We start from the raw sequence: 15,891 nt of genomic DNA, 5'->3' as shown, positions 1-15,891 counted from the left end.
ACTAATGGCATTCAGCTTCAATGGTACATCCTAATTGGAAGTCAAGAAAAAATAAAAATTATAGTCTCCATTTTTGTCAGGTTTTCTGTAAAATTCATGTCATTTAGGCCCTAATTTTTTCCCAAGTAACTCTTAGAACATTTTCTAAAACATTTATCATATTAATATTTAGTGCAATAAAATAAATGGACACATTTTGAGATTTACTGAAAGGTAATCTGTGTGGGCTATTTGTTGGAGAACTTTGTGTCAAATCTTTAGGTCTTTTCTTGTATTTTTCTTGTAGTCTTATGCTTCTAAGATTTTTGTGTGTGTGTGTTACTATTATTCTGATGGTTAAATATTATGGTATAATTTATTTGTGGCCTATTGCTTTCTACTCCAGAAAATTTATTAATTGGCAATCTTATTAGATACCTAGAAAACCCTATATTGTACCGCAGCCAAAAAAAAGTTTTTAAGGAAAAAATACTTAAGGTGATACCTTTTAGAAAGTGTATTTTCTCAAGTGTTCAAAATTATAGTTTATATTTCATACATGGTTAAATGGAAAAGAGAGATTGTTTCAATTCCAGAACAACAAAAAATTAAGCTAGAAGGTAGCTGAAATCCAAACCGACTTCCCTAGCATCTTCCAGGAGAAGAGAATAACACTTTGAATTGGTGTTTTTAAATCTGGCACCTAGGCAGATAGCTGGTATAGGATTGGTAGGAAGATAATTAGATAGCAAAGCCAATGAAGTATAGCATCTGATAACACAGATAATTTATATTAAGAAAAAAATGTGCATGTATTAGTTTTTTCTGCCCTGTTGAGTCCAATATAGGGTCACAAATTCTTCTGAGAAAATAAAATACCTCTTATTTTAAAAGAACATTTTTATTTCAACTGTCTCATTCCATTATCTAGGATTTCATAATGTGATGAGCCCATGGCCCCCACTCTGTCCTTTTGAGATAGTTTTCCGACAGTACTCAAATGTCAGGTGTAAGAGTCAAGCGTCATAGCTGTAAATAGGCATTAAAGTTGAACTTTTCCAGATTGAGCCATTTTGGCCTACTCAACCTTAATATGATACATTAATCAGGTCCATATGGCTCAAATAAATTTTGTTTTTGGTGTATCATCGTCTGCTAAAATGTCTTTCCAGTTAAATAGTTATTTATTTACTCCACCACATTTGGCAAGAAAACCCACCAGAAAACATTGCCTTTTTAAGTTTTAAAGTCTTTCTGCTCACTTGAAACTGCTGTTTCTGGAGCTCTTTATTTAAGGAATAGTCTCAGATCTGATTATTACTTAAGCAGACCCAATGTTAAGGATACTCTATTCAGTTACTTCAAAATTAGAAAAGTTGAGAGCATGATAAAAATTAGAACTGCGTTCTCCATGACATGTGCCTTAGCTGCAAGAATAGCTTTTCAGCATTCTAAACCTCCATCAATTATTGATATTCTGTGAGGACAGGTGTCAGACGTACCCCATGTAGAGTGAGTTTGAATTGAACATGAGTTTTATCTGTTTCTTAGGACATGTATGATGAACTCTTGATGACTATTGGCTCCCGGCGGAGTGGGCTGAACCAAAATCTTGCCCTCAAGAGTCAGTATGAAAGAGCCTTGCAGGATCTGGCTGACCTACTGGAAACAGGACAAGAAAAGACGGCAGGAGACCAGAAAATTATCGTGTCTTCCAAAGAGGAAATCCAACAACTACTTGATAAACATAAGGTTATATATTAAAAAAAAAAAAACAGAAAATGTCCTTAAATATGTGTTCTTCTGGTTGCCGTAGGCCTCATGAGTTTCCTCCTGCGCACAACAAATGCTTTTACTACATAACCAAACTTGGTAGACCCGAGATTGTTCCACCAGTATGTACGATAACCAACCTCAGGTTAGACCGTGTTCCCTTCATACTAAGCACACACTTAGTATGCGTGTGCACTGTCATGCCCAACACTTTGCGACCTCATGGACCATAGACTGTCAGGCTCCTCTGTCCACGGAATGCCTATTTAATTCAGAAACACAAATTGCATTATTAGTGACATTGCAAAAATAAAGGTTTTGCCACTTCAAAGACTCAGCTTCCCAGACAGTGCAAATTTCTCATAGGGAAACTTTTAAAATTCCCTTGGATTACAGATGGTTGACATTCTACCTTTCTGTAGCTCTTTGGTAACTTATAAAGGTAGATTTGGGTTTGGGGATAGGGGCAGAGAACTATACTTCGTGCTATTTTTCCCAGAGGTTTTTGTCCAAAACTTTGTGATTTATTAAAGCCTTATCATTTGGCTTTGAAAACAGTGCTTTAAAGTCAACAGCTGGTTTTTCTCAAATCTTTGACCATAGCAATAAAATATCATCCTGAGTTATTCCAGAGGGGAAATTGGGATCAATGAGTATAAATAACAAAGAAATAAAGCTCAATAGATGAAGAACTCTAAAAGGATAGGCTGCCATTGAACTGATAGCCCTCCTGGCCAGAAGTCCGTCCAAGGCTGTCGGGGGAGATGGAGTTGTGAAACAAGTATCAGCTTTCTGCGAATGTTGGGCTAAGTGACCTCCAGGTTCTCTTCCAACTTGGAGATTCTATGATATCATAACTGTCCGTTAAAAATAATGGTTCTAGTTCCTCTTGACCAGACCATTTTCTGAGGGAGAGCTTTGCGTGAGTGGCTCAGTCTGAAAATGGGAAATTAAAACTATCTCCCTCTTAGGGCTGTGATAAGGATTCAACGAGTTACTCACTAGAGTGTTTATATTGCCCAGCACATAGTACACACTCAGTATTAGCTGATGTTGTCAATTCCCAGTCGTAGTTCCATCCTTGGTGCTGGGAACAGGAAATGGGATAGTCCTCTGGGGTAGCTTCCCAGGTGGCACTTGTAAAGAACCCGCCTGCCAATACAGGAGACATAAAAGATGTGAGTTTGATCCCTGGGTCTGGAAGATCCCCTGGAGGAGGGCATGGAAATCTACTCCAGTATTCTTGCTTGGAGAATCCGATGGACAGAGGAGCCTGGTGGGCTACAGTCCGTAGGGTCACAAATAGTCGGACACAATTGAAGTAACTTAGCACACATCCTCTGGGGACATTTCCGTATAGAAAGTAACATTTTGAAATGCATTTGTAGGGCTGTGCAAGGCCTACAGTTCTACTGTGTGTAGGCATTTTATGAGGGAAATTTAAATATATTGATGCCAATCAGTGTGTGTCCAGTTAAGCTTGGCATTGAGTATGAAGTACAACAAATGCTCTGAGAATTCAAAGGAACAGAGCTCCAGCCCCACCCTGGAGGAAGGAAAGTCGTGACATTGTCAGGGGTGGGCATTGCAGGAAGCAGAGCGTGAGCAGAGGCTGAAGGTGAGGGATAGACGCTGATGTGTCCCAGGGCCAAGGGAGGCTGGTCTGTGTGGTGGCAGAAGCGAGTGTCCACCCAGGTGGTACAGGGATTAGGAGCTGAGAGGGTGGATGAGTTTTTTAGCAGCTGCTCATGTGTGATGGGTTCTGTTCGGGGGCCAGAGTACCTGCAGCTCACCATTGTGTAGATGCTTTCAGTGAGGGGCCAGAAGAGCCCAATCAGGAGATAGAGCTCCCCAATCCCTGAACAAGGCTGTGGGTGCCTGGGTGAGTGGAGGCCAGCAGGGGAGGACCACTGTTTCCCAGGGATTGGCTGAGCTCCAGCAGCTTCCAGGTTTGACGTGGTTTTTATCATTAGGTAGTAAACACATGAGTTGCTGACCCCTTTCTATTTGAAAAATTGCAGGAATACTTTCAGGGTCTGGAATCTCACATGATCTTGACCGAAACCCTCTTCAGAAAGATCATCAGCTTTGCAGTCCCAAGGGAAACTCAGTTCCACACGGACCTGATGGCGCAGGCTTCCGCCGTGCTCAAAGGGGCTCACAAGAGGGGTGTGGAGCTGGAATACATCCTCGAGGTGAGACCTCCCCTTCAGCACACTCCGGCTGCTCGGCAGACCTGGCAGGCGAGACATCTTCATTCCTGCGATTTGTCTCTTATGACCCGGAGACATCACCGACTGGGCATCACATGTGATGTGTGTCCCTAGTGTTTCCCGTTAACATTTAGGTAAAGGCTGTGCCTTTCTGTAAGTTCAGTCAGAAGAAGACTGATTCCAGAATGGGCACAGTGATATTTACACTCTTGATAGACTTGCCTTTGATATAAATTATTGAAGAAGACTTCACATGATTAAAAAAATTTTTTTCCAATTTTAAATAAAAAAATAATTTTAGAATAAGTGATTTGAAATTTCTTCTTAATAGACTGTCTATACTGTATATTCATATTTCTTAACTGTCTGTATCAGTTTTTTATCTGCAAATGTGAAGTATTTAGTTCACTTACTCTGGGAAGTTAACAAGCCTGTTCCTTTCACTCAAGTCATTGGTTTATCCTCACTGCGGGGAAGGATGAAACCGTGCATTTCAGATGCCCACTGTATTCAGACGTGCTGCATATATTATTCTATTTAAGCCTCACAATGGACAAGACTGTTAGTATCGCCACCATTTCTTTTAATGTTGAAAGTGAGGTTCAGAGACGTGCAGTAATTTGCCCAGGTCTTACAGCTGCTTAGCTGCAGATGTGAGAGCCATGCGTGGTGCTTTGCAGGGTGACTTTCTGATGACTTCCTTCAAAGCCATCTTTTGCTTCCCAGAGCAAAGCCCCAACGCAGGCACCTCAGACGTGTCTTTGAAGGACTCCATCAGGTGCATGTATGCACACAGAAAGGATGCTGTTTCTTAATGCGGGTCTTCAGCTCACACACTGATGTCGTGTTTCTAGACATGGTCCCAACTGGAGAAGGAGCACTGGGAGCTTAGCCGGCAGCTGGAGGTGGTGGAGGGCAGCACCCCAAGTGTGGGTTTGGTGGAGGAGAGCGAAGACAGGCTTATCGACCGGATCGCACTCTACCAGGTCAGCATCCAGATGACGGCATGGTATAGGAAGTTGCCACATCGCTTTTTGAAGCTTTCCCATGGTTTTAACAGATCTACTCAAACTTTCAATCCAGTATTTTGTTAAGTACTTTTACTTTCAGTGTTTGTTTCATAATAGAACATAAAAAGATCTTTTTCTTTTTTTAAATGAGAGCCCCTTTTGAAAATGTAGCCTTCAGCAAGTGTTTCCACTTGTTATGCTGAAGTCTCACTGTCTTGAAATAATTACAGATGGTTGTTTTATGATAGAGCATCAAAAAGCCCTCCCCCCCACTTTTTTTCTTATTTTTAATGAGAGAGAGCTCTTTTTGAAAATTCAGCCTCCACCAAGCATTACTTTGTATTTTTTTGTTGGTGTCACAATATTCTTCAAATAATGATATGTCAATAGTTTTAAGTACCCCCAAAGTTATATACTTAGATATAGAAACATGAAGTAGAAACTTCAGTGTAAATAGTTAAAATCTGACTAAGGGGTAAGGGGAACATTATAGAGAAATTATAATCTTTAGGGTGAAAAATTGCATTATCTGAACTTTGACCCAGTATTTTCGATCATTTTAGCATTTGAAATCCAGCCTTAATGAATACCAGCCCAAATTATATCAGGTAATAGATGATGGAAAACGACTTCTGATATCTGTTAGCTGCCCAGATCTGGAAAGCCAGCTAAATCAACTTGGAGAACACTGGTTAAATGATACCAACAAAGTGTCTAAGGAACTTCACAGACTGGAAACAATATTGAAACACTGGACCAGGTAATACTTGGGCAAATTTTTAAATTACTGCTGCAGTGTTTATAAGGCTGTTGGGCCTCCGAGTTGAAAAAGATGTGGTCCCTCAAGGAACATACCACAGAGTTTGGAAAAGAAAGCCAAACACGAAGCTTCCAATTGGATTCTTGTGTAATTGTGTAAACATGTACTTAAAAAAAGGGAGAGGGAGGCAGGCATTATGCAATATATCTAACCTTTGAGCTGTCGTCTCCCTTGCCTATCAATGCACATGGGTGGTCACAGTAAATCTTAGAAGGAGAGAAAGAAGAGAGAGTGTGTTTTGAAAAGATAGAGTTTTCCTTGAGGGCAATAGCAGGTAATCAAGAGAGGTGGAAGGTTGATTTTATATAACAAAATCCTTGTTTTTATGCCACCTTTATGTCTAAGAACTTTAACAATCATCTAATATTTTCTCAGTAGGTAGCCTCAATGTGAAGGAGTAGGAGAAAGATATTTTTTAATTTTCAGCTTAGACATGGGAATACTGAAACAGAGAGACTGACCCTCTTAAGATATGGATATTAAGAGAAGGGAATTTGAGAGTGTCCACCCAGGGCATGATTCTCCCAAATCCTGATCTGTCTCCTTTTAAAATTAGCATTGGCGAACAACATAGGTTAGCATAAAGTTGGGATTGGATGTTTACTTAATAGGCTTATTATTATCCTTACAGATATCAAAGTGAATCTGCAGATCTAATCCACTGGTTACAGTCTGCAAAAGACAGGCTAGAATTTTGGACTCAGCAATCTGTGACAGTCCCACAAGAACTGGAAATGGTCCGTGATCACCTGAATGGTTTTCTGGTAAGCTTAAGAATCTAAAGCATTTGATTTGGTTTTAACTGTTTTCAAGCCTTTAGGTAAAACCTGACTTAACACCAGTAAAAAGATCAGCTATCAGTGGATATAGTAGTAAGTCAAGCTATAGAGAATTTGTCGTTGTTAACTCTGTGTGTTCAATCATTCTGCAAAATACTAAGCCTCCACATTGCCTCTTTAGAGTAGTGTCTAGGGGAGGTTGGCTTTCATTCAGGGCAAGGGCCTGTTGCTTTTATTTTCCTCAGAGTGCTTAATATCGCCACTCCCCTTCAAGATGGAAAGAAAAAACTTTATGTAATAAGTTAGTCTCTTTCTGTAAATGTAAGGTCTGGCTACTTAATCCTGATTTGACTGTTGGTACTTCTTCTAGGAGTTTTCCAAAGAGGTGGATGCCAAGTCCACACTAAAATCGTCTGTTCTGAGCACTGGAAATCAGCTTCTTCGATTAAAGAAAGTGGACACAGCTGCCTTGCGTTCTGAGCTGTCCCACATTGATGGCCAGTGGAATGACCTGCTGACAAATATTCCAGCCGTACAGGAAAAGCTTCACCAGGTACAGAAATAATCATCAGTTTAATTGTTCATAACTGATGTAAATGGTATTAGATGGAAAAGTACATTTATCTGCTTTTGCTCACAAATTTAAATCAGCTATGTCTTGGACACCCTGTCTTTTATGTCTTCCCTTATATTGCATATTAATATTGCTAGACATAAAATAGATAACCAAAAAGAACCTATGGTATAGCACAGGGACCCTCACTCAATATTCTGTAATGACCTGTATGGAAAGAATCTAAAAAAGAGTGAATGTGTTATCTGTATAATTGACTCACTTTCCTTTTCAGTAGAAGGTAACACAACATTGTAAATCAATGTGCCCCATGCCCCCAAAAAAGAAAAGAGTGAATGATTCTACAAATGCCCAATCTACAAATTCCCTGTCTTCCAATGGCTTCTTTATTGTGTGTGTTAGAATCCTTGTCTGTCCATGTTTAAATTATTTGTTTTCTCATAAATAAAATGAGTGTGACCATGCCTCTCTCAAAAAGTAAGTAGTTATGAAGATTTAATAATAGTATATGTGAAAGTGAAAGTCGCTCAGTTGTGTCTGACTCTTTGCGACCCCATGGACTATACAGTCCATGGAATTCTCCAGGCCAGAATACTGGAGTGGATAGCTGTTCCCTTCTTCAGGGGTTGAACCCAGGTCTCCCGCATTGCAGGCAGATTGTTTACCAGCTGAGCCAGAAGGGAAGCCCAATAGTATATGTAAAAGACCTATAATCTTACCTACAATAGAGCTGACATGCAACAAATAGAGTAAGGAAAAGTAAGCAGTTTCCTTATCTGGATATAGGCCTCTTAGTGCTGACTTCCCAGCTGTTTTATCTGTATCTGTCTTTGACATTCATCACTGTGTAAAAGGCGTGTTTCATATAAATGTCTCATCCCTCCTAATCAGCGGCTGAACATTTCTAGAGGGCAGGAAACATCTCACATTGACTTCTATATCTTTCTGCACTACCTAGAAGTCCATAAATATTTTGAATGATTGCCTTTGTCCCCCCAATCCTTCTAAGTATTTGCATAAATGTTTGATATGTTAAGGAAGATTCAGGATTCTAAGTATATTTTAGTGAAAGATGGAGGAAATTGGCTATACTCTTCGGAACAAATATCAGAGTGCCAAAAATCTAGAAAATGATAGTTTGTCGTGTGGTGGTATTTTTCTTCCTTCTTTGAACATTCCTGAGTCATAATACACAGAGATTTTACAAGATAATTAATAAAATACATCTGTTGAATGTTTTGTAGTTACGTTTTTTAATACTCATAAAACTAGCTATAAAATAAGAATAATATTTTCTTCTTGCTGGTGTTTTGATTAATTGGGTAGTGTTAATACAATGTTTATAGTATTAGATGTCAAGTGAACATGAGGACTATTACTGTTCAGTGTTTGCCTGATGTTTAATTTCCAGCTTCTAATGAGGTTAATAGCCAAAAATGTCATTAAGACATTCTAACATGTATACTATCATGTAAGAATTGAATTGCCAGTCTATGTCTGAGGCAGGATGCAGCATGCTTGGGGCTGGTGCATGGGGATGACCCAGAGAGATGTTATGGGGAGGGAGGTGGGAGGGGGGTTCATGTTTGGGAACGCATGTAAGAATTAAAGATATTAAAATTTAAAAAATAAAAATAAATTTAAAAAAATGTCATTAAGAAGTGTTACTCTGTTGGTACTTTAGTAGGAATTAATAGAATTTTAAGTTAACAGAAATCAGTTTGAATTTTAACACTGTGACTTGTTCTATCTCTGACATGAGCAGCTCCAGATGGATAAACTGCCTTCTCGCCACGCCATTTCTGAAGTCATGACTTGGATTTCTCTTATGGAAAGTGTTATTCAAAAGGATGAAGAGAATATTAAAAATTCCATCGGTTACAAGACAATTCATGAGTACCTTCAGAAATATAAGGTAATTAAACATTCTTGTTTGTTTCTGGCTCTTTGTGTTTTAAGACTGCTTTATTGGAAGAAACTCAAAAACTCAAGTATAGAAATCAGGTCTGAAATCAGGTCTCAAGTATAGAAATCAGGTCTGAAATATAGTGACCAGAGAGGTTTCCGATAGTAAGAAAACTGCCTCCCTCGTTATAGGCATAGGAGCATCGTCCAGTATAAGGACAAAATTTTGAATAAGATTTTGTGTCATTTTAAGAAGTCATAAAAATAAATACTATAATTTATTTATATGATATAGTGGGATTATGTAGTTTGTCCAATTCTACGTACTCTTCCTAAAAAATATATATATTTATACTCAAGTTTTCCCTGATGGCCTAGATGGTAAAGAATCTGTCTGCAATGTAGAAGACCTGGGTTCAATCCCTGGATCGGGAATATCCTTTGGAGAAGGACATGGCAACCCACTCCAGTATTTTCACCTGGAGAATTCCATGGACAGAGAAGCCTGGTGGGCTACAGTCCATGGGGTCACAAAAAGTCAGACACCAGTGAGCAACTAATACACACACACATATTTATACTCAATATATCTATATGTTCAAATTTTCACAAATTTAAATTCGATATATTTATACATTCAAAATGTATTAAATCAATTTATATTCAGTATATTCATATGTTGCATATTTACATATATATTCAATTTCTGAAAATAATAGATTATATTAATATATACAGACTGTGCCATTTGGACTAAAATCATGGAAGTGATAATATTCATCTTAAGCTTGCTTAAGGCTTTCCAACTCCTGGTAAAATATTAAAAAGTAAAAGTCGCGTCCCACTCTTTGCAACCGCATGGGCTATATGGTCCATGGAATTCTCGGCCAGAATACTGGAGTGGGTAGCCTTTTCCTTCTCCAGGGGATCTTCCCAACCCAGGGATCAAACCCAGGTCTCCCGCATTGCAGGTGGAGTCTTTACCAGCTGAGCCACAAGGGAAGCCCAAGAATACTGAAATAAGTAGCCTATTCCTTCTCCAGCGGATCTTCCCAACCCAGGAATTGAACCAAGGTCTCTTGCATTGCAGGTGGATTCTTTACCAACTGAGCTATCAAGGAAGCTGATATGTATAAAATCATATAAGAAATGTATACATATAACCTTATTTTCTTATTTTCTCCTCTCCCTTTTCAGGGTTTTCAGATTGACATTAACTGTAAGCAGCTGACTGTTGATTTTGTGAACCAGTCTGTGCTACAGATCAGCAGTCAGGATGTGGAAAGTAAACGCAGCGACAAGACTGATTTTGCTGAGCGACTTGGAGCAATGAATAAAAGCTGGCAAATCCTGCAGGGTCTGGTCACTGAGAAGGTGAGCCAAGCATTCCTTGTCCATGTTTCATGAAAACTCCAAGAACAGGTATACTCGGTAGAGAAAACTCATTCCACAAAGTAGTATGGGTCCACTGGGCATAGGACTGCTTCTGAAGGGATAGATCCTGGAGGTTTTCATTTTAACTGTTCTTCAGCTTTGTTCATTATTTTGTCTCTGTACCCTCTTCTCTTTGAATATTTCATATTGTTTTCCTTTATTTAAGGTCTTAATATCTTTTTCCTTTGCTTCAAAGTTGACTTAAGTGATTTACTTGTTTACCAATAATAGTCATTGATTTACACTCTTTAACATTCATTCTTAATCATAGATACAATGGACTGTTTTTTTTTTTAAGAATTCTTTATCTGAAAGAAATAGTGATCTGCCAATAATTGGATTCTAAAACAAAATTGCAAATTTTGTTATGTTTGTTCAGATTCAGTTGTTGGAAGGCTTATTGGAATCTTGGTCAGAGTATGAAAATAACGTACAGTGTCTGAAAACATGGTTTGAAACCCAGGAAGAGAGACTGAAACAACAGCATCGCATTGGAGACCAGGCTTCAGTTCAGAACGCGATGAAAGACTGTCAGGTAACTTGTCTGAGTGGCGGACAAGCACCCTTCACAGTTTGATGTCATACACCAAATTTGCAAGTCATGACAATTGAGAGTTACGTATTAAAAAATGCTGCATTTGGTAACAAATTTCTCTGATTACATGAATTATAATGTTTTTCCACCTAGTAGGTTTTTTTCCACCTTTTTTTATAAATTTGAATTTATTAATAGAGAATGGTTCTAACCCCCCATACTGATCATTCGGGCTTCCCAGGTAGCGCAATGGCAAAGCATCCACCTGCCAAGGCAGAAGACGCAAGAGACTCGGATTTGATCCCTGGGTCGGAAAGATCCCCTGGAGTGGGAAGTGGCAACCCACTCCAGCTTTCTTGCTTGGGAAATTCCATGGACAAAGGAGCAGGGCAGGCTACGGTCCTTGGGGTCAGAAAGAGTATTGAGTAGGACTGAACACGCACACACACACTTCCTTAAGAAGCGCTTCTCTCACCTGTCTTTCCTGTATAAATGGAAGTCAGCATTAGAGGCTTGATTGAATTCTGGTTCAACTCCAGTGAGCCAGTGCTTCCCAGGGGACAGTGTTGCCCCCACTACTGTGTCCCATCAGAAAGACCAGACAGCGCCTGCTTATTCCGCAGTTAGTGATAAGGATGTTGGTTCAGGTGGAGTGGGCTAACTAAATGTTTTCCAGTGACTTGGGACTCCTTAATATTTCCTTAGGGGTTCTTGTTTATATGAAAGAAATATAAGCTATTACAGTTAATGCTGTAATTAAAAAAAAAATGATTCAGTAATTTATGTGTTACAGATTAGCTGTGATGGTTCTCTATAGTATTTCCTAAGGATAGTTGAAGACTAAACTGTGAAGCAATTCTACAGAAATGCTCCTTACCCCAAATCTGTTTTTCTATTTCAGCTTTCAAAAAGAAAGGCCTTTCCTAATGATCTTCCCGTGAAACAATGTTTTTTCTTCAGGGGGTATATGTAAAGAGATATATTTAAGCTCTCAATCAAAGCCTTTTGGTTCAGAAAAGAGCACGGGCTTTTGTACTGGGCTGACAAGCTAATGAAGTACAATTTTGAGGGTGCATGAAAATGGCAAAGGAAACTATCATACAGAGAAATAGTTTGAAAAAACTTCACATCATAAGATGGGTGTGTAGGGACTTCCTTGGTGATTCAGCAATTCCACTGCCGGGGACACTGACTGGTTCCATCCCTGGGCAAGGAACTAAAGTCACACATGCCTTGTGGCATGCCCCCACACACCCCCCAAACCCCTCTCCCTGCAAAATAAGATGGAAGACCAAAAACATGCATTAGCTAGTCTCATTGCCTTTCCAATTTTCCAGGGTCCAGTAGTGTTTTTAACTTAGGCTATCAATTCTAAAATGTACAAGTAAGCCAGAATTTCAGAATTTTACTTTGAAGGATGACTTCCTCAAGTGTTTTTATTAAAATTAAAACATAATTTCAGAATGAACATGAGAAAGATGAGTGCTTCCTTATGACCTTGTTGTAAAAATCTTGACTATGGAAAGACTGAAATTATAGGTTAGCTTTCCTTGTCCTTTGTTTTTCCTTCTTCCTTCTCCTCATTTATTTTTTTCTTGCTTGCTATTTTTTGTTCTCCTTAATGTACTTTTCTTCTGCCATTTTCCATTTTCTTTTTATGTAATGTCTTCTGTTTAACAGAGAGAGAGAGAGATTGCTAGATGGAAAATATAGCAGAAACTTGACCAAGTTTTACTCCTTTTCCGACCCAAATTTTAGTCTCCCAGAGGGTCACACCAGGCAGTGTCAGAAAGAAAGCTTCATGTGTGGTTGAAAGGACTTCACCCCAATGCCAATTCATGATTTCAAATGAAAAGTCATTAAAAAAAAAAAAACCAGAATTAAAGTAGTCCACATTTATTTTGGGGTATCACAGATAAATCACAGTAGCCTAACTGGCAAGTTCCACTGACAGCACCACAAACATTGGTGAAAATTTATTGTTATTCTTGAGAAATTTTTCCTCTGGACCAAAGTATAGAATTCAAGCCAGCATACTTACAATGGTGACTGGATTCAAGCTTTATTTTGTTTAAAAGGTCTTGGATATTTTTTTACTTTTCCAGGAGTAATTTATGAACTCAAACCAACCTAAAAACTGATATTTCTGAATTAGCCCAAGTTAAGAATGATTTATTATTGCAAAAAATGTTAGTTTTGGCTTTTCCCTTCATTGATCAGAAACAGAGTCATCTTTTAATTATTATTGGAGAGAAATGAAAACATACCTTTGTTTTGCACAAAATATATATTTCATTCCTGTTTCTCTCCTGGGTTGTGCTTTTATGCCAACATAAATGTGCAGGACACTTTTGAGATGTGTTTCTAAGCAATGGATCATTTATTTAATATTGCTCACTTAAAACGCTAACATCTATGGATAAATGAGAATAAGGTTAATTCTAGTGGTTGAATTTTAGAATAATACTAAAGACATGTTGGAAGGATTATTTGGTTATGTAATCCTTTAGAGAAGTAGAGAAAAAAAAAATCCTTATATAGTAAAGTTGATTATGTTTTCTTCACTGTGTATAGGACCTGTAACCCTATTAATCATTACATTCATTCTCAGGTTAATTATCAAAGCTGTCAACAGACTGGCAAAATTATAAATTGTAAATAAAAGACCAGTTATTAAAAACAAAAATTATCTCTTTAGGCTACTGACTGCAAGAACTTCTAATTAATACATCAAGACAAAAATAGCTTCCTAATAATTAAGGAGAGAAAAATAAATAAATTTGCACTGAAGCAAGGCAAATTACCAAATGGCTAAATAAAATAATACTCTTACATTTGCCTAGTTTTTAACAGCTTAAAAAGGATTTCATAGATATATTTATCCAATGTTATCTCTTTGAGGTGAGCCAAGTGTATTATTATTCCTATTTTGTACATAAGGTCGAGGGCTTCCCAGGTGGCACAGTGCTAAAGAATCCACCTGCCAGGGCGGGAGTCATAGGAGACTTAGTTTCAATTCCTGAGTCAGGAATATCCCCTGGAGGAGGGCATGGCAACCTACTCTAGTATGCTTGCCTGAAAAATTCCATGGACAGGGGAGCCTGGTGGGCTACAGTCCATCCTGAGTTTGCAAAGAGTTGGACATGACTTAGCAACTGGGCACACACACACACAGACACACAGAGAGTGATGAAAAGATTGGACCACACAGAAACAAAAACTAAAGGGGCTCATTTAAAGTAACAGAGACCAGGACGTTACCCTACCCGTACCCATACCACCACCCAAGACTGATAGAGTGATCCGTGTGTGAATCATGACAGGGAGGTGGAAATCTTTTTCACAGAATGGAGACATTATCCAAGCTTAAAATATTTTTCAGTTTTCTTCATGCTGAGCCCCAAGGCCTACACATCTGCATACCTAGTTCTGGGGATGTACTTCTGAATATGATCATATAACCAGGTCTCCGTATACTACAGCTGCTCACATCACCCCAACATAGGTTTACGCCTTCTCCATGACTCCTAGCCAATGACCCGCCTTCAGCACTGGGCTGAGAGTCAGTAGGCTCAAAAGTCTCGGGTTCTAATTCCGCTTCTGGCCTTTCTGTGACCTGAGACACGTTGTATGACTTAAATCTCTCACTTGTTCATCCATAAAATGTTGATAGCAGTCTCAACCTGGCTCAAGGTGCTTTCAAAATTTTCTAATGAATTTAAAATATGAGTTAGGATTATGGTTAAGTATGACCTCTCTATCATCATCTCATTTTCTTCTTAGAACATTTCATGGTGGTGGTGGAGATGGCTTAGTCGCTAAGTTGTGTCTAATTCTTATGAACCCATGGACAATAGCCCACCAGGCTCCTCTGTTCATGAAACTTTGCAGGCAAGAATACTGGACTGGGTTGCCATTTCCTTCTCCAGAGGGTCTTCCTGACCCGGGGATTGAACCAGGATCTCCTACACTGCAGGCCGATTCTTTACCAATTGAGCTACCAGGGAAGCCCGGACATTTCGTGCTGACCATTATAAACGCAAATCCTAAGGAAGATGAGGAATTGACTCATGAAAAAAAAACCCATACAGTGTTTCTGAATCACTTGAATCAGAGTATTTTAGGGAGAAAGGGAGGTTAATGGAGACTCTCGTTTCTTTCATTTGAAGAAACTGAGACCCTATGGGAGTTTCTCACTTGCACAAAGTGGCTCAACTTAATGGTCACAGAAGTGGAGCTAAATCTCAGATACTGGGGTCCAGAACACCATTCTATCGCATTTCATCCCAGAGGCTAGGACTATGAACCTTTTCCAATAGCAAGATAAATGAATTTAAGGATATAAGTCATGTTACCATTTCCAATGTATATTTCTTTCCTTGTAGCTTGTTGAAAAAAAATTCCATGTTGCCATTTCCTTATCTAGCATGTAATCAAATTTTGTATTTTTTAAGTTACACTCACCTCTCATGGAATGAGAAGAGAATTTTAAAAAGTTAAATGTAGGAAGAAATATCATTCTGGCAACCCTCTCCTGAGAACAATAAGCTTTTTGGATTAGTAAAAGGTTTTTTGGGGTTATGAGACTATCATGGCTCAATTTCAGTGCACCCCAGAGTTCCATAACAGAATAATTTAAGATGACTATTTCTTCATCTTTTAGGATCTGGAAGACTTGATTAAAGCAAAAGAGAAAGAGGTAGAGAAAATTGAGCAGAATGGACTTGCTTTGGTTCAGAACAAGAAAGAAGAAGTCTCTGGCACTGTCAGGAGCACGCTTCAGGAGCTCAACCAAACTTGGGCAAATTTAGACCACATGGTAATGTTGCTTGTGGAGAGTTGGCTCCAAGACTGCGCTTACCATCTTGT

The 15,891-nt window shown here is 38.8% G+C and overlaps 1 protein-coding gene across 34 annotated transcripts in view; it reads left to right on the top strand.

Moving 5' to 3' along the window:
• The window catches only part of SYNE1 (spectrin repeat containing nuclear envelope protein 1), a 492,315-nt gene that overhangs the window by 363,795 nt on the left and 112,629 nt on the right, over positions 1 to 15,891 (top strand). For 18 of the 34 annotated variants that reach the window (XM_060419830.1, XM_060419826.1, XM_060419828.1 and 15 more), the window contains 10 exons: positions 1,531 to 1,731; positions 3,774 to 3,947; positions 4,820 to 4,951; positions 5,539 to 5,735; positions 6,427 to 6,559; positions 6,945 to 7,127; positions 8,911 to 9,063; positions 10,251 to 10,427; positions 10,867 to 11,022; positions 15,686 to 15,841. In XM_060419830.1, the coding sequence (XP_060275813.1) occupies positions 1,531 to 1,731; positions 3,774 to 3,947; positions 4,820 to 4,951; positions 5,539 to 5,735; positions 6,427 to 6,559; positions 6,945 to 7,127; positions 8,911 to 9,063; positions 10,251 to 10,427; positions 10,867 to 11,022; positions 15,686 to 15,841 (1,662 nt within the window). The remainder of the gene's footprint in view (positions 1 to 1,530; positions 1,732 to 3,773; positions 3,948 to 4,819; positions 4,952 to 5,538; positions 5,736 to 6,426; positions 6,560 to 6,944; positions 7,128 to 8,910; positions 9,064 to 10,250; positions 10,428 to 10,866; positions 11,023 to 15,685; positions 15,842 to 15,891) is intronic. The other 16 variants (XM_060419839.1, XM_060419837.1, XM_060419834.1 and 13 more) reach the window with 1 other exon arrangement.

The sequence above is a fragment of the Ovis aries genome, chromosome 8 (assembly GCF_016772045.2).
Source record: "Ovis aries strain OAR_USU_Benz2616 breed Rambouillet chromosome 8, ARS-UI_Ramb_v3.0, whole genome shotgun sequence".
Classification (NCBI taxonomy): Eukaryota; Metazoa; Chordata; class Mammalia; order Artiodactyla; family Bovidae; genus Ovis; species Ovis aries.
Note: the sequence above shows the minus strand (reverse complement) of the source record. Positions and strands in the feature narration are given on the sequence as shown.